This window comes from Triticum urartu, chromosome 5A (assembly GCF_056163025.1).
Source record: "Triticum urartu cultivar PI428250 chromosome 5A, HENAU_Tu73, whole genome shotgun sequence".
Taxonomy (NCBI): domain Eukaryota; kingdom Viridiplantae; phylum Streptophyta; class Magnoliopsida; order Poales; family Poaceae; genus Triticum; species Triticum urartu.
The window spans coordinates 457,436,207-457,457,365 of record NC_141877.1 but is presented as its reverse complement, the minus strand read 5'-3'; the positions used below and the strand labels follow the sequence as shown (position 1 = coordinate 457,457,365).

Sequence of the window (21,159 nt, the reverse complement as noted above, 5' to 3'; positions counted from 1 at the left end):
ATACAGTTTCCTTATGCTCATCCCTACTCCTATAAAAATATGAGTTGGTGATGATGGTGTGCCTGCCTTGCTTCAATTTCAACCATCGGATCTGCATCCAACGCACTGTAATCAATCTGTGGTACATTTTGCAAAAAAACGCCCGCTGCATCACACATTTACAGATAAGCCCCCTCAGTCCATCTTTCCTGTTCGAGTCTCTGCCCCACCCCCACCAGGTAAAAAAAAACAACTATCGACCTTATCCATCTCCTCTCCAGAACGGGAGGCACCGTACGAACCGCCGCCGGCAGCGCTGGAATCGATCCGGCGATGTGGCAGCTGCTGGCGCCGTTCAACCCCTGCCCCCCTCCCCACCCCCTCTCCCCGCCTTATGCCTTCTACCAGCTCCACCTCTCACCACCGCGACGACCCCATCCTCCTCGCCGTCTCCTCCGTGGTTCTGCCCCCTTCCCCGTGCGATGCCAACCTCGGCAAGCAGGCCGCCGCCGCCGTCCGCCTAACGACGCCTGTACTGCCTCCTCCTCTGCTGCTGCAGGCTTAGCGTAGATCATCACTGCACCTCTGTCCCCCTTGCCGTCCCCTCCGCCGTCTCACCCGTCTCCTCCGCCGCTGGTCGCCGCTGGTCCGCCGCCGACGGATCTTCTGCCTCTTCCTCTGCGGTAGTGTTCCCACCGACCTCCGCCCACCATCGCCACCACCTCCCCCTCCTCGATGTCTCATCCGCCCCCTTCACCCTCTCCTCCAACGCTAACTGCCCCAAGTACGCCGCCGGCTATGAGCTGCTCATTCACAGCGGCGGCGGCGCCGCCACATACTACTCCTTGCCCTTCCCCACCGGCGCGCTATTCTTGGCTACTGTCACCCTGTCCACCCATGCCGCCTCCCAAATTCAAATTTTCTGCCAAACCCGCGCGCCCAGGCGGAACTGTCTAGAAACCATCCTTGCAGGCCCATATATATATATATATATATATATATATATATATATATATATATATATATATCAAATTTTCTAGCACTCTGAGTTCAAATCCACGCGCCAATGTGGAGCTGTCTAGAAACTACTATTGAAGACCAATATAAAGCAAATGGGACTCTCGCTGCTGCACCCAAAGAAGCCAAACGCTGGTCACGGCATTCTTCAGATTGAACGGATTGTGAGGACTTCGTCTTCTGTTCTACTTCGTGAAGGACCAAGGTATGGGTGGATCTTCTTACTTGTGCAATTGTAGATGTGCAATGACAGAAATGACTGATCTGATTAGGAGATCAAGCACCAGTACTAGAGGAATGGTTTACTATGCTTAGATTGCTATGCTAGCCCACTTCTATTCTAATATGATTTTTACACAATAAATGCTAGCACTGATAATTAGCGAATATAATAGCAATTTGATTTTTTATTCATCTATTGGCATAGATTGCTGGACCACGGATAGCCACATCCTTGTCAATTGATGTTATACTTTTGTAGTACCACATTATATTTGTATTGCGATATTGCTTACAATTGAAATCTTGAAGTATAGTTGCTTAAGTTAACCAAATAGTAAATATGCATTGATACTAAGTATGCACATAAATACTCAGTGGCAGCTCCAACTACAAATGGAATTTTTTTCTCACCGAATCACTGATTGTTAAAATGACGATCCACATGGCAGGTCCAAAAGATACTCATCAAGCTCAGAAATTAGAAGTCTCCAGGAGAAACCCTTGGATTTAGGTGTTAAACTGAATAATCACAAGGTCAGGACATACTGGGTGAGTTAGGCTGAATATTCAGTATGTGTGAGTGCATCATGCTTCATACTCCCAGTGTTGACTGGAAGTTGTGAAGCCTATTATTAGACATGCTTGGAAACTATTGTGATAGGTTCTATGGAAATGTTGTGAAAAATTCATACTTGATCACTTCTGTATACTACTATGTTCTGATTTGTAGTTTTTGGCTACCATACATGTGCATATCATTTGTTTTATTCATATTGTTACTTGATGATGATGAAATTTATCATATGTGCAATTTCAGATCTAAATATAAATTGCTCTAAATTTATCATACATGTCGTTGGCTTAAAACAAAATATCATGTTGTCTTTTGGCAAAGAATAGTATTCTTGTTAGATTACATATAACATTCCTATTGGCTTTTGTGTTTTGAGCTTTTAATTCATTTGGCTAACCTCATACTCTTCTGATTTGGGGAGAAATAATCAGGTCTTGCGCCCAAATGTTACAATCCTCGTGCCAACAAAGCAATAAAGGGAAACAAAAAGGTTGCTATCTTGTCCCTTATCGCTTGGCGGAACAATCTTTTTGCATATATTTGTATAATCTGACTATTGGTTCAACTTTAAATAACCCAGTGGTCGATGACAATAATAAGTCCCACAGAACTGGGCCCAATGGCATGCCACCGACTCAGACGGGTCTATTTATACGCGAGCCGACATGTGTGACGCATTTGAGTTACTCGTCTTCTTCGGATGATGAAGTGACAAACCAATCAGCTGTGATTTTTCCTACTAATAATGGTATGCTGACATCAATTGAGTACTTGGAGCGAGGAGAAAGTTCCAAAGGTAAGTCTATAAGGCGAAAGTGTGTGCTTATGTAATTTTGTTTACCCACTTAATTAATTCATCGTAAAATACTGTAGGGCAAAAGCGTGCACGCGAAGCACTAAGATATGCTAGCCGTACCCCTGAACAAATCCAAGCAAGGCGAGAACGTGTGAGAGCACGTCGGCAAAATTTAACACCAAATGAGAAGGAAAGGATTAATGCACAGAGAAGAGAGAAAAGACAACGCATGACACTTGATGAGAGGAATGCAAGCCAGCGAGCACGTAGGCAAAGTTTGACGCTAGATGAGAGGCAAGAAAGAAATGCACGCCAGCGAGCACGTAGGAAAAGCCTACCACCCGAAGAGCGGCAAGCACTCCTAGCTCAGCGTAAAGCAAGCTACGCAGCCAAACGAGATACCCTCTATAAGGATTCTGTCGCAATGCAGTACCCTAAAGGTTCGTTGGTGGGACATCTATCATCAAGCTCTTATGTCTTTAGCTGCCCAAGTACGCTGGCGCAAACTTCTGCTACGGTTCAAGGTAATTCTCACATACACATTCGTTTATCTCACCAATTTTTTCAAAGGTTGAGCCGGTACTTTACACTATCATTGAAATAACAGGTAATCTTGAAAGCATACCTGAAGCGGTGGAAGAGGATCACATAGTTTTCACTAACACAGGTATGCTTATGGTGTGGATGCCTTCTTTTCATTACTGATTATATTATAATTTTTTCAAAGGTTGAGCCGGTATTTTACACTATCATTGAAATAACAGGTAATCTTGAAAGCATACCTGAAGCGGTGGAAGAGGATCACAGAGTTTTCACTAACACAGGTATGCTTATGGTGTGGATGCCTTCTTTTCATTACTGATTATATTATAACACACATTCAGAACCATCCTTATAACTTAGAATGGACAATTCATTATTGGCTCCCAATGGCTTCATATGTCTAGGTTCCCCAACAGAAAGCTTTGTTGCGGACGATAATCAGTCTGAAGAAGAAGATGATGAGTACTTCATATTTGCTGGCAGAGGTATTGCCATTGTCATGGATGCCTTACTTCCCTACATGTATTGCACAAAAACTGCAAGACCTATATAACACTATTCATCTCATGTATATGTAGGCGATGATGAAGACTGTGATGACATGATGGATGCATTTACAGCAGTTCCTGATCCATATGATCGTGTCTACGAGAATATACCTGTAAGTACTCACACGCTGGCACCTAAACCTGATTGCAAGCATTGTGGTGCAAAGAGGTTCCAGTATGAGACAAATGGATTTTGTTGCCGGTCTGGAAAAGTTAAGTTGGCACACTTAGAACCACCCTTGGAACTTAAAATGCTATACACAAGTTCAGATACCAATGCCGTGCATTTTAGGGATAACATTTGATACTTCAATGGACACTTTTCATTCACTACCCTTGGAGTCAGTCTGGACAACAGATACACAAACATGAAGTCAGGAGTCTATACGTTTCGAGCTCACGGTCAGATTTACCACAACATCTTCTCATTTGGTCCAACTCAAGATGGGCCAAAGCATTTGGAACTCTACTTCTATGATGACGATCCCGGTTTACAACATAGGTTTCGGCGCTCCCCGAACCTAGACCGAGATGTCATTCGAAGGCTTGTTGACATCCTGAAGGATAATCCTTATTCTGAAACGTTCAGGAATCTAGGTGGAGTCGATGACCTTGAGGAATACCGTATTGAACTGAACACCGACATGAGGTTGGACCAACGGAGGTATAATGTGCCTATATCATCAGAGGTTGCAGCTATTTGGGTTGAGGGTAGTGAACTCTGTAAGTACTTTGAGCGTAGCATAGTATTGTTCGGCAACGACAACAAGAGATATAGCATCCAACCATATTATGGATGTTATGATCCGTTGTCTTACCCTTTATTCTTCCCAAGAGGGGAGATTGGTTGGCATCCTGAAATCCCAAAGAATGGTGTCAGCTTGAATGAGATGCTTCAGTCCCGTCGCAGTGGTCGACAGAGTCTAGGTAATTCATATAACAAAAATAACATGTGTTAATGTTGTTTATCCTCATTATACTTACTTTTTCTGATTCCCAATATTGTCCTTTTGTTATCTCTCATTTATAGGTTCATATACAAATAGTCGATTATGCGTCTCCGTTAGAGACTACTATTGCTACAAGTTTCAAATGCGTCGTGGTGTATTTAACACCATGCTATACGGTAAACGACTATTCCAACAATATGTGGTTGATATGTACATCAAGGTTGAAAGCTCAAGATTGGACTATATAAAATGTAGCGAACCGATCCGAATGGATCAAGTCTCTGTGCTTATGTGTCATCCCTGGATCGGTATGCTGACACACATAGTACTCGAGGATTTATAACAGAGGTAAATCACATGTATAGGTAACGTAAAATACTATTACCTCAATCCAAAATAGCGGAAGTAACAAGGTTGTGGATTCCCATCAACACCAACGGCAAAGTTGAGTGTAGAAATCGTAACCCTAACGTATCACTTACTCGTCGTAAAATACTCCTGCAACATGAGACGTTGCAGCCACAAAGGGTTAGTACATTGAATGTACTGGCAAATTCACACCAAAGGATAATGATGAATAAAGGCTATCACTACATGCATTTAAGGCTGGTGGAAAAGCTCTATGGTTATAAGGTTTTTGCGAAAAACCAATTTTTCCCTACTGCAAAGGAATAAATTTTTATTTAACTATCATGGTGGTTCTAGAACATTGAGAATGGTTGACAGCATTCTCAATCCCAATTAAATATCATCATTAAACCCAACAAACTTAATTCAAGGTAACATGATGAGATTCACATGATAATCCAGGTGTTGGAAATATGCCCTAGAGGCAATAATAAAAGCATTATTATTATATTTCCTTGTTCATGATAATTGTCTTTATTCATGCTATAATTGTGTTATCCGGAAATCGTAATACATGTGTGAATAATAGACACCAACATGTCCCTAGTAATCCTCTAGTTGACTAGCTCGTTGATCAACAGATAGTCATGGCTTCCTGACTATGGACATTGGATGTCATTGATAACGGGATCACATCATTAGGAGAATGATGTGATGGACAAGACCCAATCCTAAACATAGCATAAGATCGTATAGTTTGTTTGCTAGAGTTTTCCAATGTCAAGTATCTTTTCCTTAGACCATGAGATCGTGTAACTCCCGGATACCGTAGGAGTGCTTTGGGTGTGCCAAACGTCACAACGTAACTGGGTGACTATAAAGGTATACTACGGGTATCTCCGAAAGTGTCTGTTGGGTTGACACGGATCAAGACTGGGATTTGTCACTCCGTATGACGGAGAGGTATCACTGGGCCCACTCGGTAATGCATCATCATAATGAGCTCAAAGTGACCAAGTGTCTGGTCACGGGATCATGCATTACGGTACGAGTAAAGTGACTTGCCGATAACGAGATTGAACGAGGTATTGGGATACCGACGATCGAATCTCGGGCAAGTAGCATACCGATTGACAAAGGGAATTGTATACAGGATTGATTGAATCCTCGACATCGTGGTTCATCCAATGAGATCATCGAGGAGCATGTGGGAGCCAACATGGGTATCCAGATCCCGCTGTTGGTTATTGACCGGAGAGCGATCTCGGTCATGTCTACATGTCTCCCGAACCCGTAGGGTCTACACACTTAAGGTTCGGTGACGCTAGGGTTGTAGGGATATGTATATGCAATAACCCGAATGTTGTTCGGAGTCCCGGATGAGATCCCGGACGTCACGAGGAGTTCCGGAATGGTCCGGAGGTAAAGAATTATATATAGGAAGTACTATTTCGGGCATCGGGACAAGTTTCGGGGTCACCGGTATTGTACCGGGACCACCGGAAGGGTCCCGGGGGTCCACCGGGTGGGGCCACCTGCCCTGGGGGGGCACATGGGCTGTAGGGGGTGCGCCTTGGCCTATATGGGCCAAGGGCACCAGCCCCAAGAGGCCCATGCGCCTAGGGTTCAAGAAGGGAAGAGTCCCGAAGGGGGAAGGCACCTCCTAGGTGCCTTGGGGAGGAGGGATTCCTCCCCTTGGCCGCACCCCCCTAGGAGATTGGATCTCCTAGGGCCGGCGCCCCCCCCCCTTGGCCCTCCTATATATAGTGGGGAGATGGAGGACTTCTTACCCCCACGCCTTTGGTGCCTCCCTCTCCCTCTCCAACACCCCCTCCTCCTCCGTAGAGCTCGGCGAAGCCCTGTCGGAGTACTGCAGCTCCATCACCACCACGCCGTCGTGCTGCTGCTGGAGCCATCTTCCTCAACCTCTCCTCTCCCCTTGCTGGATCAAGAAGGAGGAGACGTTACGCTGACCGTACGTGTGTTGAACGCGGAGGTGCCGTCCGTTCGTCGCTAGGATCTCCGGTGATTTGGATCACGTCGTGTACGACTTCCTCATCCCCGTTCTTTGAACGCTTCCGCGCGTGATCTACAAAGGTATGTAGATGCAATCCAATCACTCGTTGCTAGATGAACTCATAGATGGATCTTGGTGAAACCGTAGGAAAATTTTTGTTTTTTGCTACGTTCCCCAACAATGGCATCATGAGCTAGGTCTATGCGTAGTTCTTCTTGCGCGAGTAGAACAGAATTTGTTGTGGGCGTAGATGTTGTCAACTTTCTTGCCGCTACTAGCCTTATCTTGCTTCAACGGTATTGTGGGATGAAGTGGCCCGGACCAACCTTACACGTACGCTTACGTGAGACCGGTTACACCGATTGACATGCACTAGTTGCATAAGGTGGCTGGCGGGTGTCTGTCTCTCCCACTTTAGTTGGAGCGGATTCGATGAACAGGGTCCTTATGAAGGGTAAATAGAAGTTGACAAATCACGTTGTGGCTTTCATGTAGGTAAGAAAACGTTCTTGCTAGAACCCTACTTCAGCCACGTAAAACTTGCAACAACAATTAGAAGACGTCTAACTTGTTTTTGCAGCAAGTGCTTTGTGACATGATATGGCCAAAGTTGTAATGAATGATGAATGATATATATGTGATGTATGAGATGTTCATGCTATTGTAATAGGAATCACGACTTGCATGTCGATGAGTATGACAACCGGCAGGAGCCATAGGAGTTGTCTTTATTTTTTGTATGACCTGCGTGTCATTGAGAAACGCCATGTAAATTACTTTACTTTATTGCTAAACACGTTAGCCATAGTAGTAGAAGTAATAGTTGGCGAGAAACTTCATGGAGACACGATGATGGAGATCATGATGATGGAGATCATGGTGTCATGCCGGTGACAAGATGATCATGGAGCCCCAAGATGGAGATCAAAGGAGCTATGTGATATTGGCCATATCATGTCACTATTATTATTTGATTGCATGCAATGTTTATCATGTTTTGCATCTTGTTTGCTTAGAACGACGGTAGTAAATAAGATGATCCCTCATAATAATTTTAAGAAAGTGTTCCCCCTAACTGTGCACCGTTGCGACAGTACGTTGTTTCGAAGCACCACGTGATGATCGGGTGTTAGATTCTAACGTTCACATACAACGGGTGTAAGACAGATTTACACATGCAAACACTTAGGTTGACTTGACGAGCCTAGCATGTACAGACATGGCCTCGGAACACAGAAGACCGAAAGGTCGAGCATGAGTCGTATAGAAGATACGATCAACATGAAGATGTTCACCGATGTTGACTAGTCTGTCTCACGTGATGATCGGACACGGCCTAGTTGACTCGGATCATGTTATACTTAGATGACTAGAAGAGGGATGTCTATCTAAGTGGGAGTTCATTGAATAAATTGATTAGATGAACTTAATTATCATGAACTTAGTCTAAAATGTTTACAATATGTCTTGTAGATCAAATGGCCAACGTAGTCCTCAACTTCAACGCGTTCCTAGAGAAAACCAAGCTGAAAGACGATGGCAGCAACTATACGGACTGGGTCCGGAACCTGAGGATCATCCTCATAGCTGCCAAGAAAGATTATGTCCTACAAGCACCGCTAGGTGACCCACCTGTCCCACATAACCAAGACGTTATGAATGCTTGGCAGACACGTGCTGATGACTACTCCCTCGTTCAGTGCGGCATGCTTTACAGCTTAGAGCCGGGGCTCCAAAAGCGTTTTGAGAGACATGGAGCATATGAGATGTTCGAAGAGCTGAAAATGGTTTTTCAAGCTCATGCCCGGGTCGAGAGATATGAAGTCTCCGAAAAATTCTTCAGCTGTAAGATGGAGGAAAATAGTTCTGTCAGTGAGCACATACTCACAATGTCTGGGTTACATAACCGCTTGACTCAGCTGGGAGTTAATCTCCCGGATGACGCGGTCATTGACAGAATCCTCCAGTCGCTTCCACCAAGCTACAAGGGCTTTTTGATGAACTTCAATATGCAGGGGATGGAAAAGACCATTCCTGAGGTATTTGCAATGCTGAAATCAGCAGAGGTAGAAGTCAAAAAGGAACAACAAGTGTTGATGGTGAATAAAACCACTAAGTTCAAGAAAGGCAAGGGTAAGAAGAACTTCAAGAAGGACGGCAAGGGAGTTGCCGCGCCCGGTAAGCAAGCTACCGGGAAGAAGCCAAAGAATGGACCCAAGCCCGAGACTGAGTGCTTTTATTGCAAGGAAAGTGGTCACTGGAAGCGGAACTGCCCCAAATACTTAGCGGACAAGAAGGCCGGTAAAACGAAAGGTATATGTGATATACATGTAATTGATGTGTACCTTACCAGTACTCGTAGTAGCTCCTGGGTATTTGATACCGGTGCGGTTGCTCACATTTGTAACTCAAAATAGGAGCTGCGGAATAAGCGGAGACTGGCGAAGGACGAGGTGACGATGCGCGTCAGGAATGGTTCCAAGGTCGATGTGATCGCCGTCGGCACGCTACCTCTACATTTACCTACGGGATTAGTTTTGAACCTCAATAATTGTTATTTGGTGCCAAGTTTGAGCATGAACATTGTATCAGGATCTCGTTTAATTCGAGATGGCTACTCATTTAAATCCGAGAATAATGGTTGTTCTATTTATATGAGAGATATGTTTTATGGTCATGCTCCGATGGTGAATGGTTTATTCTTAATGAATCTCGAGCGTAATGCTACACATGTTCATAGTGTGAGTACCAAAAGATGTAAGATTGATAATGATAGTCCCACATACTTGTGGCACTGCCGCCTTGGTCACATAGGTGTCAAACGCATGAAGAAGCTCCATGCTGATGGACTTTTAGAGTCTCTTGATTATGAATCATTTGACACGTGCGAACCATGCCTCATGGGTAAAATGACCAAGACTCCGTTCTCAGGAACAATGGAGCGAGCAACCAACTTATTGGAAATCATACATATTGATGTGTGCGGTCCAATGAGTGTTGAGGCTCGCGGTGGCTATCGTTATGTTCTCACCCTCACTGATGACTTGAGTAGATATGGGTATATCTACTTAATGAAACACAAGTCTGAAACCTTTGAAAAGTTCAAGGAATTTCAGAGTGAGGTTGAGAATCAACGTGACAGGAAAATCAAGTTCCTGCGATCAGATCGTGGAGGAGAATACTTGAGTCACGAGTTTGGCACACACTTAAGAAAATGTGGAATAGTTTCACAACTCACGCCGCCTGGAACACCTCAGCGTAATGGTGTGTCCGAACGTCGTAATCGCACTCTATTAGATATGGTGCGATCTATGATGTCTCTTGCCGATTTACCGCTATCTTTTTGGGGCTATGCTTTAGAGACTGCCGCATTCACTTTAAATAGGGCTCCGTCGAAATCCGTTGAGATGACACCGTATGAATTATGGTTTGGGAAGAGACCTAAGCTGTCGTTTCTAAAAGTTTGGGGATGCGATGCTTATGTCAAGAAACTTCAACCTGAAAAGCTCGAACCCAAGTCGGAAAAATGCGTCTTCATAGGATACCCAAAAGAAACTATTGGGTATACCTTCTACCTCAGATCCGAAGGCAAGATCTTTGTTGCCAAGAATGGGTCCTTTCTAGAGAAAGAGTTTCTCTCGAAAGAAGTAAGTGGGAGGAAAGTAGAGCTTGATGAAGTATTACCTCTTGAACCGGAAAATGGCGCAACTCAAAAAAATGTTTCTGAGGTGCCTGCACCAACTAGAGAGGAAGTTAATGATAATGATCAAGATACTTCTGATCAAGCCCCTATTGAAATTCGAAGGTCTACAAGGACACGTTCCGCACCAGAGTGGTACGGCAACCCTGTCTTGGAAATCATGCTGTTAGACAACGGTGAACCTTCGAACTATGAAGAAGCGATGGCGGGCCCGGATTCCGACAAATGGCTAGAAGCCATGAAATCCGAGATAGGATCCATGTATGAAAACGAAGTATGGACTTTGACTGACTTGCCCGTTGAACGGCGAGCCATAGAAAATAAATGGATCTTTAAGAAGAAGACAGACGCGGATGGTAATGTGACCATCTATAAAGCTCGGCTTGTCGCTAAGGGTTATCGACAAGTTCAAGGGGTTGACTACGATGAGACTTTCTCACCGGTAGCGAAGCTGAAGTCCGTCCGAATCATGTTAGCAATTGCCGCATTCTACGATTATGAAATATGGCAAATGGACGTCAAAACGGCATTCCTTAATGGTTTCCTTAAGGAAGAATTGTATATGATGCAGCCGGAAGGTTTTGTCGATCCTAAGAATGCTGACAAGGTGTGCAAGCTCCAACGCTCGATTTATGGGCTGGTGCAAGCATCTCGGAGTTGGAACATTCGCTTTGATGAGATGATCAAAGCGTTTGGGTTTACGCAGACTTATGGAGAAGCCTGCGTTTACAAGAAAGTGAGTGGGAGCTCTGTAGCATTTCTCATATTATATGTAGATGACATACTTTTGATGGGAAATGATATATAACTCTTGGACAGCATTAAGGCCTACTTGAATAAAAGTTTTTCAATGAAGGACCTTGGAGAAGCTGCTTATATATTAGGCATCAAAATCTATAGAGATAGATCGAGACGCCTCATAGGTCTTTCACAAAGTACATACCTTGATAAGATATTGAAGAAGTTCAATATGGATCAATCTAAGAAGGGGTTCTTGCCTATGTTACAAGGTATGAAATTGAGCTCAGCTCAATGTCCGACCATGGCAGAAGATATAGAAGAGATGAGCGTCATCCCCTATGCATCAGCCATAGGTTCTATTATGTATGCCATGCTGTGTACCAGACCTGATGTAAACCTTGCCGTAAGTTTGGTAGGAAGGTACCAAAGTAATCCCAGCAAGGAACACTGGACAGCGGTCAAGAATATCCTGAAGTACCTGAAAAGGACTAAGGAAATGTTTCTCATTTATGGAGGTGACGAAGAGCTCATCCTAAAAGGTTACGTCGACGCTAGCTTCGACACAGATCTGGATGACTCTAAGTCACAAACCGGATACGTGTATATTTTGAATGGTGGGGCAGTAAGCTGGTGCAGTTGCAAGCAGAGCGTCGTGGCGGGATCTACATGTGAAGCGGAGTACATGGCAGCCTCGGAGGCAGCGCATGAAGCAATTTGGGTGAAGGAGTTCATCACCGACCTAGGAGTCATACCCAATGCGTCGGGGCCGATCAAGCTCTTTTGTGACAACACTGGAGCTATTGCTCTTGCAAAGGAGCCCAGGTTTCACAAGAAGACAAGGCACATCAAGCGTCGCTTCAACTCCATTCGTGAAAATGTTCAAGATGGAGACATAGATATTTGTAAAGTACATACGGACCTAAATGTAGCAGATCCGTTGACTAAACCTCTCCCTAGAGCAAAACATGATCAACACCAGAATTCCATGGGTGTTCGATTCATCACAATGTAACTAGATTATTGACTCTAGTGCAAGTGGGAGACTGTTGGAAATATGCCCTAGAGGCAATAATAAAAGCATTATTATTATATTTCCTTGTTCATGATAATTGTCTTTATTCATGCTATAATTGTGTTATCCGGAAATCGTAATACATGTGTGAATAATAGACACCAACATGTCCCTAGTAATCCTCTAGTTGACTAGCTCGTTGATCAACAGATAGTCATGGCTTCCTGACTATGGACATTGGATGTCATTGATAACGGGATCACATCATTAGGAGAATGATGTGATGGACAAGACCCAATCCTAAACATAGCATAAGATCGTATAGTTTGTTTGCTAGAGTTTTCCAATGTCAAGTATCTTTTCCTTAGACCATGAGATCGTGTAACTCCCGGATACCGTAGGAGTGCTTTGGGTGTGCCAAACGTCACAACGTAACTGGGTGACTATAAAGGTATACTACGGGTATCTCCGAAAGTGTCTGTTGGGTTGACACGGATCAAGACTGGGATTTGTCACTCCGTATGACGGAGAGGTATCACTGGGCCCACTCGGTAATGCATCATCATAATGAGCTCAAAGTGACCAAGTGTCTGGTCACGGGATCATGCATTACGGTACGAGTAAAGTGACTTGCCGATAACGAGATTGAACGAGGTATTGGGATACCGACGATCGAATCTCGGGCAAGTAGCATACCGATTGACAAAGGGAATTGTATACAGGATTGATTGAATCCTCGACATCGTGGTTCATCCAATGAGATCATCGAGGAGCATGTGGGAGCCAACATGGGTATCCAGATCCCGCTGTTGGTTATTGACCGGAGAGCGATCTCGGTCATGTCTACATGTCTCCCGAACCCGTAGGGTCTACACACTTAAGGTTCGGTGACGCTAGGGTTGTAGGGATATGTATATGCAGTAACCCGAATGTTGTTCGGAGTCCCGGATGAGATCCCGGACGTCACGAGGAGTTCCGGAATGGTCCGGAGGTAAAGAATTATATATAGGAAGTACTATTTCGGGCATCGGGACAAGTTTCGGGGTCACCGGTATTGTACCGGGACCACCGGAAGGGTCCCGGGGGTCCACCGGGTGGGGCCACCTGCCCTGGGGGGGCACATGGGCTGTAGGGGGTGCGCCTTGGCCTATATGGGCCAAGGGCACCAGCCCCAAGAGGCCCATGCGCCTAGGGTTCAAGAAGGGAAGAGTCCCGAAGGGGGAAGGCACCTCCTAGGTGCCTTGGGGAGGAGGGATTCCTCCCCTTGGCCGCACCCCCCTAGGAGATTGGATCTCCTAGGGCCGGCGCCCCCCCTTGGCCCTCCTATATATAGTGGGGAGATGGAGGACTTCTTACCCCCACGCCTTTGGTGCCTCCCTCTCCCTCTCCAACACCCCCTCCTCCTCCGTAGAGCTCGGCGAAGCCCTGTCGGAGTACTGCAGCTCCATCACCACCACGCCGTCGTGCTGCTGCTGGAGCCATCTTCCTCAACCTCTCCTCTCCCCTTGCTGGATCAAGAAGGAGGAGACGTTATGCTGACCGTACGTGTGTTGAACGCGGAGGTGCCGTCCGTTCGGCGCTAGGATCTCCGGTTATTTGGATCACGTCGTGTACGACTTCCTCATCCCCGTTCTTTGAACGCTTCCGCGCGTGATCTACAAAGGTATGTAGATGCAATCCAATCACTCGTTGCTAGATGAACTCATAGATGGATCTTGGTGAAACCGTAGGAAAATTTTTGTTTTCTGCTACGTTCCCCAACACGAGGTACTAGATACTTAAGATGTCCATAATCGGGGACACGGCTAATCATGATTAGTTTATACATTCTGCAGAGGTTTGCGCACTTTTCCCCACAAGACACGATCGCCTCCGTTTGGTTTCTCGCACTACATGGTGTTTGAGAAGACGGATGACCGAGACATAGTCTTTCAGAAGCGCTAGCACCTTACGATCGGGTAGACCGTACCACCTACATCCCCTACATCTGCTAGTCTACCACTATAAGAGTTTGCACGACTTAGTCAACTATGCTAGAGCCCATAATAGCTTGTGGCTGCATACGGAAATTTCTAGCATGAATAATCTTATGATCCCTTTGAGCCTGGGTGGCGAACCATAGGATGATCACACGGTAACCCCGAGATCTCCTAGGACAACACTGGTATATCCCCAGGTGTCCGGGCAAGTCCACTGGTATATCCCCAGGGTGCCCCAACCAATCCACCCAGATGTGTATTATAGTAGCCACCTTAAGTTAAACCTTAGTTAACAATAATCTCTCACATCTTTCATGAATTCTCTCAAACCAATCCATGTCTACGTGCATAGCATAGCGATATAAGCATAATGTAGAAGTAACTCCCAGGGGTTTGATAATAAAATGGCAATAGGTTCTACCTGATCATCTACTTCCCAATACCCACATGTTAATGACATCCTAATCATGCAATGTTTAAGGATTGGAACTAATGCATAAAAACTGGGTATGAAAGGGGATATGATCAAAGTGTGAACTTGCCTGCAATGTTGATGAAGATGATTCGCACTCAAAACTCTTGATAGCTCTACTCGTCACACTCTGGTCAATCTATCGTAAGCAAATAATAGTAACCACACATAAGCAATCACTCAAAAGATTGGAAAGAACGAAGAAGTCGATTCGGAAAATATCAAAACCAAGCAAATAGCTCTTGCAACATAAAACAATTTCTAACAGTACCAAAATTATGTGAATTTGGCCTTATCAGAAAGTTTAGGTCAAGAGCTTTAATTTGCAAAAAGAATCAACTCAAACGGAGTTACGGATAAAAAGATATGATCAAAAGAAGTTTGAATACAAATCAGTTCTAATTCAAATTTTAAACTTTTCAAAAACATGTTTAAGTTGTTTTACTGGATAGAGGAGATCGTAACGAAGACGTGGGCGTTGGTTTCGTTGGATTTGGACTAACGAGTAAAAAGTAATGATCGTTTGAAGTTCAGGGACTAAACTGTAAATAAAGTATTCACATCTAGGTCCCTGGCCAAAATTACATAAAAAGAAAAAGACTAAAAGGCGAACGATCGCTTATAAGGTCTAAACCGTGGACGTTCGCTGTTTAATAAAACCTAAAAAAACAGATCTAGTCTAGGGTTTTTTTTTAAACACCGAACTTAAAATAAAACCGGATCGGACGGCAACTGCGACGGCGGCGGTTTCCGGCGAGGCGAGGCGAGGCGACGGCGAGCGGCCACGGCGGCGTGCGGGCAAGGCGAGCGGCGCGAGCAGCAGCAATGCGCGGCGCGGCAGCGGGGAGCGGTGGCGCGGGCGACGCACGGTGCAGCAGCAGCGGGCGGCGGCGTGGCAAGGCGCTGCGGCGGCGGTGACGAGCAGCAAACAGCGGCAGAGGCGGCGGATGTGGGGAGAGGAGAGAGAGGGAGGGGCGTCGGGGGCCCGCCTTTTAAAGGCACGAGGCCGAGGCCTTCCTTGGGTGAGGGGGCGTCCGGCGGCATGGGGAAGCCGGACTCCGGCGAGTCCTGCTGAGGCACGCGAGGAGGAAGGCCGCGGCGCGCTGGCTGGGCTGGGCCGTGGCCTATTGGGCCGGCCCAGTTCGGCGGCGGAGGAGAGAAGAAATTTTTTTTAACATATTCTCAAACAAACAAAAATAAAAAGGATAAAACAAAATAAAAATATTATATAGGCATATAATATATCAAAATTTTCAGAAAAATATTTTCTACGACATGGCATTTTTATAACTTCAAATAAAATCCACACAAATTCATATAAATCAAAGAGTGCTACTGGTCTATTAAATCCAAAAAAAATCATTTTAAATATACCAAAATGATTTTAAATTAATTTTTCTCTAATTTTCTAATGTAGGGAATCATGTTACCCTAATTTCCATATATTTTATTTTTGGAGAAAAATAATTTGAATAAAAACTCAAATAACTCTAAATTGAAAATAAATTCAAAAGAACTTTGAATTTTAATTCTTTGAAACTCCCAACTCATATTTCATATAATTTGAAGAAGTCATTTTATCTTCTCTCATGAAAATCATTGAGTTGCATAAAGTTTCTGAATTGGAAAATATTTCCCAATGAAATTCAAATATTTTTCAAACACCCTTTTCATTTATTTAAATAGAAGAAGTCATGTCATCTTCTCTCTAGGGTTTTGTATTTGAAAAGAATTTGAATTCACGAAGATCAAAATGCAAAAGGGTGAAAGTTTGGGAAAGTCCTTTTATTCCCTCTCATTTAACTTTCAAAAAGTTTTGAATTTCACTGAATCAATCACACAACAATCAAACAATCAATCAATCTATCTATTTATTATAACATTCCAAAATTTAGAATTTTGGGATGTTACAATAAAAAAACACCAGAAACAAATACGTGTTGATCTATACCAAGGTGTTGTCGATAGCCTTCAAGCTGGGGAAAACCGTGCGGATGAAGTGGGCAAACGGACTATAGTTCCTTCATCATTTATTGGGGGAAGAAGAGATAGGAGACGAAGATACATTGATGCCATGGCCTTGGTGCAAAAGTATGGGAAGCCAGATATTTTTTTAACCATGACTTGCAACCCTAATTGGGATGAAATAATTAGTGAGCTAGAGCCTGGATAAACCCAACAGGATCGTCCTGATCTTATTGTACGAGTATTTCGAGCAAAGTTGGAAGACCTCAAGATACAACTTTTTAAAAGGCACATTCTTGGTAAGGTAGCAGCATATGTGTATGTAGTTGAGTTCCAGAAAAGAGGTCTACCACATGCTCATTTCCTCCTAATCATGGAGGGGAGGTACAAGCTAACATGCCCAGAGCAATATGACTGTCTCATATCTGCTGAATTGCCAGACAAATCCAACCTGAGTTGTACAAAATGGTCGTGAAGCACATGATGCATGGTCCGTGTGGAGTCCTAAACCCCAAGAACGTGTGCATGCAGAAAGGTAGCTGCAAGAACTATTATCCACGACCATTTAATGTGTCAACCCTTCAGGGAAAGGACTCATATCCCATATATAGGAGGAGAGATGATGGACGCCGTGCAAAGGTACGTGGCCAAGAGTTAGACAATAGGTGGGTTGTTCCATATAATCCTTACCTACTAAGAAGGTATAATTGCCACATCAATGTCGAGGTTTGCTCAAGCATAAAAGCTGTAAAGTACCTCTTTAAATACATATATAAGGGGCATGATTGAGCATCTGTTTCTATCGATGAGGTGGATAGTGATAGGAACATTGATGAGATAAAGCAATACCGAGATTCCAGGTGGGTTACTCCACCAGAAGCATTATGTAGGATATATGGTTTTGACCTTAGTCAGATATTTCCATCTGTTAGACAACTCCAACTCCACCTCCCTAATATGCACATGGTGTCGTTTCCAGCGGGTGCAAATCTGAATGATGTCCTCTCTCAAGAAGGAGCTTCCAAGACCATGCTAACTGAGTATTTTGAGGCAAACAAGAAATATGAGTTGGCTCGAGGAATTTTATATAAGGATTTCCCATCTTATTTTGTTTGGATGTCAGGTGGAAAGTATTGGAAAAGGAGGGATGAACGCACACAGATTGGGAGAATTGTGTCTGCACATCCAGCTGAAGGGGAGAGGTATTATCTTAGAGTGCTTCTAAACCATGTCACAGGTGCTACATCCTTCCAAGACCTTAGAACAGTGAATGGTATTGTTTACTCGACATTCCGTGAAGCTGCTGAAAGGAGGGGTCTTATCGAGTCAGATAATACTATCAACGAGTGTCTTGATGAGGCTAAGGTTTTTCATATGCTATCTTCCCTTCGGAAGCTATTTGCCACTATATTGGTCTTTTGTGAACCCAGCAATGTGTGTGGCCTATGGGACAGACACATGGAAGCTATGACAGAAGACTATCGACTAACACAAATGTGCGCCCATGCAGTTGAGCAGATGGCGTTATTAGATATAAAGAATATGCTTGAATCGATGGGTAAGGACATATCATCATTCCCTCTCCCAGAAATTGACAAGTCATATGATGCCTCAGATAATGAGGCTAGGGAGATCATAGAGGAGTCCACGATAGAGGTGGACCCAGAACACCTTGGCTTGTCATCTTTCCTAAACCCAAAACAGAGATATGCATATGATGAGATACTTGCGACCATCAATAGTGGCCAAGGAGGTGTGTTCTTTGTTGATGGACCCGGAGGCACGGGAAAGACTTATCTGTACAAATCACTACTTGCAAAAGTACGTGCCCGAGGGTAAAATAGCTGTTGCAACAGCGACATCAGGCATTGCTGCATCCATCTTGCCTGGAGGGAGGACTGCACACTCAAGGTTTAAAATACCATTGAACACCGAAGACGGTGGGGTCTGCAGTTTCACCAAGCAAAGTGGGACAGCTAAGCTTCTTATGAGGGTGTCCCTCATAATTTGGGACGAGGCCTCCATGACAAAGCGGCAGGCGGTCGAGGCCCTTGACAATAGCATGAGGGACATCATGGCTCGACCTGACCTGCCGTTTGGTGGAAAGACAATTGTGTTTGGGGGAGACTTCAGACAAGTGCTTCCTGTTGTTCGTAAGGGAACAAGGTCCCAAATAACTGACGCGACACTGCGTAAGTCTTACCTTTGGGAGAATATGAGACAACTAAGACTTGTCCGTAATATGAGGGCTCAGAGCGATCCATGGTTTGCTGATTACCTTCTTCGTGTTGGGAATGGCACTGAAGATACTGTGGATGATGATTACATACGGCTTCCAGATGAGATTTGTGTACCATACACCAGCGACGCCACTGATATTGATAAGCTTATTGAAAGTGTTTTCCAGATGACCCTAGAAGAAAACCTCTTGGATCCAAATTACATAACGTCCCGAGCAATTTTGTCAACTCGGAATGAGTATGTTGACAAGATTAACATGAAAATGATTGAGAGGTTTCCTGGGGAGGAAATGATATACTACAGTTTTGATCACGCGGAGGATGATCCACACAACTACTATTCTTGAATTCATTAACACCTAATGGGCTACCTCCCCATATCCTAAAGCTGAAAATTAATTGCCCTATTATATTGTTACGCAACATTGACCCAGCGAGTGGTTTGTGCAATGGGACGAGGTTGATTGTCCGAGGATTCATGAGGAATGCAATAGATGCTGAGATTGTGTTGGGCCAGCATGCTGGTAAGAGGGTGTTCCTTCCTCGAATTCCTCTTTGCCCATCAGACGATGAGATGTTTCCATTTAGGTTCAAGAGGAAGCAATTTCCAGTTAGACTTAGCTTTGCTATGACCATTAACAAGGCACAAGGACAAACTATACCAAATGTTGGTGTATACCTCCCTGAACCGGTATTTTCACACGGGCAGCTCTATGTTGCTCTTTCTAGAGCTACATCTAGAAGTAATATGAAGATTCTTACTGTACCGGATAAAAAAAAGGAAGGCCAGTCCAACTCCACTGCAAATATTACAAAGAACATAGTCTACAAAGAAGTTCTCAGCATGTAGTCCAAGGTATAAATCACTCAAGTACAATTTGGTTGCCGTAAAAATTATATCTATCTAACTAGGGTCATGTGGAGGATTTACGGAAAGACAACTTAGATACTTGCTTTAGTGTTCATGATTTTTTGTAACAACAATTATATGTGTGTTTGAATTGTTTTTAGTAGTTTCCTTTTTTACTCCCTTTGTTAAAAAAAATTAATTCAAACAATGCCGACAGCAGGTTGCTTTGTCATCAACGCATTTCATTTGGTTGGTAGCTCCACATCCAATTTTCAGGGCACACCCTGAATATTTGTTTCCTTTCTGTCTGTTATTGGCATTTTGTTTTTCTTCGCAGAAACCTGGTTGATGTAAGAAAGTTACAAGTAGTCCAATACTAATATTTTTGTATCTACATGCATGTGCACTCACCCCTTCTAAATACATATGATTCAAAAACATCTTTTACTTAACAATTTGTTTCTTTGCTTCTGTACAAAATGTACAAGTGTTGTTCAATGTTTTTTCCTTTGCCTAAATATACTACAGAGTACATACCCTCTACAAGCTCCTTGTTTTTTCGTTTCTCTAAATATACTAGACCATTATATATATGCAGTACTGATTACCTGATTTCCTTTTAGGTGAGAAGATGGATGAAGCCAGAGCTCGAGGGCCAACATTGTTAGCATAGATGGTTTTGAGCAAACGACTAAAAGAAGGTCCTGGGGATCCAAACAATGTAGTTTTGTGTGTTTGTCAGTTCCTAACATCTTGAGCAACCTTGCAGAAAGGAGCTCTTTGAGGACTGTTGTGACATAGATCCAGCAAGCTGGTGATGGTGGTGCAGGAAGTGTATGGGCGTCGACATGGCTGGAACCCCAAACCCCATGGTCATGAGACTAGCGATGTAGTCGTCGTCGTCCTTTTTGTGCTCTCCTGTGTTGGTCTATTTTGGGATTCTGTGTACAATATCTTTTTTTTTCTGTATGAGAGTTAACTGCAGTTTGTCAGGTTACTGGTTGACGATGCTCTTGTTCATGTTACCAAGGATGATGTAGGGAGTAGTTGTTTACGCGTGTTGGGTTTGGGTGGCTAATGCTCAGCCCGTATGGTGTGTGTATGTGCGTGTGTGTATTGGGTTTGGGTGGCTAATGCCCAGCCCGTATGGTGTGTGTAATACTGAAAAATTCTATATTGTTTGCATTTACTATTCATTTGGATGTA

The 21,159-nt window shown here is 44.0% G+C and overlaps 1 protein-coding gene and 1 pseudogene across 5 annotated transcripts; both read left to right on the top strand.

Annotated features, from left to right (window-relative positions):
* The first annotated feature begins 228 nt into the window (after nt 1-228).
* On the top strand, nt 229-21,115 carry LOC125510668 (uncharacterized). 5 transcript variants are annotated; one of them, XM_087526406.1, is made up of 10 exons: nt 229-1,201; nt 1,668-1,767; nt 2,224-2,282; nt 2,373-2,588; nt 2,666-3,112; nt 3,196-3,255; nt 3,353-3,412; nt 3,536-3,616; nt 3,710-3,792; nt 4,269-4,675. In XM_087526406.1, the coding sequence occupies exons 3-10, from the start codon at nt 2,237-2,239 to the stop codon at nt 4,287-4,289; spliced, it is 1,014 nt and encodes a 337-aa protein (XP_087382532.1). In that variant the 5' UTR covers nt 229-1,201; nt 1,668-1,767; nt 2,224-2,236; the 3' UTR covers nt 4,290-4,675. The 5 variants fall into 5 exon arrangements, 3 of the variants coding, with proteins under 3 accessions (XP_087382532.1, XP_087382531.1, XP_087382530.1); XR_015604899.1 differs by adding an exon at nt 20,577-21,115 and having other exon boundaries at nt 230-1,201; nt 3,710-4,606; XR_015604900.1 differs by adding an exon at nt 4,710-6,416 and having other exon boundaries at nt 230-1,201; nt 3,710-4,606.
* On the top strand, nt 18,991-19,953 carry LOC147971894 (uncharacterized; annotated as a pseudogene).
* Nucleotides 21,116-21,159: the final 44 nt, after the last annotated feature.

What these genes read in the sequence shown, in the direction of transcription:
- LOC125510668 (XM_087526405.1), top strand. Translation starts at nt 2,237, where the DNA reads ATGTTACAATCCTCGTGCCAACAAAGCAATAAAGGGAAACAAAAAG. An exon ending in AACTTCTGCTACGGTTCAAG is followed by an intron (nt 3,113 to 3,195) that starts GTAATTCTCACA and finishes TTGAAATAACAG; the next exon opens with GTAATCTTGAAAGCATACCT. An exon ending in CTTCATATTTGCTGGCAGAG is followed by an intron (nt 3,617 to 3,709) that starts GTATTGCCATTG and finishes ATGTATATGTAG; the next exon opens with GCGATGATGAAGACTGTGAT.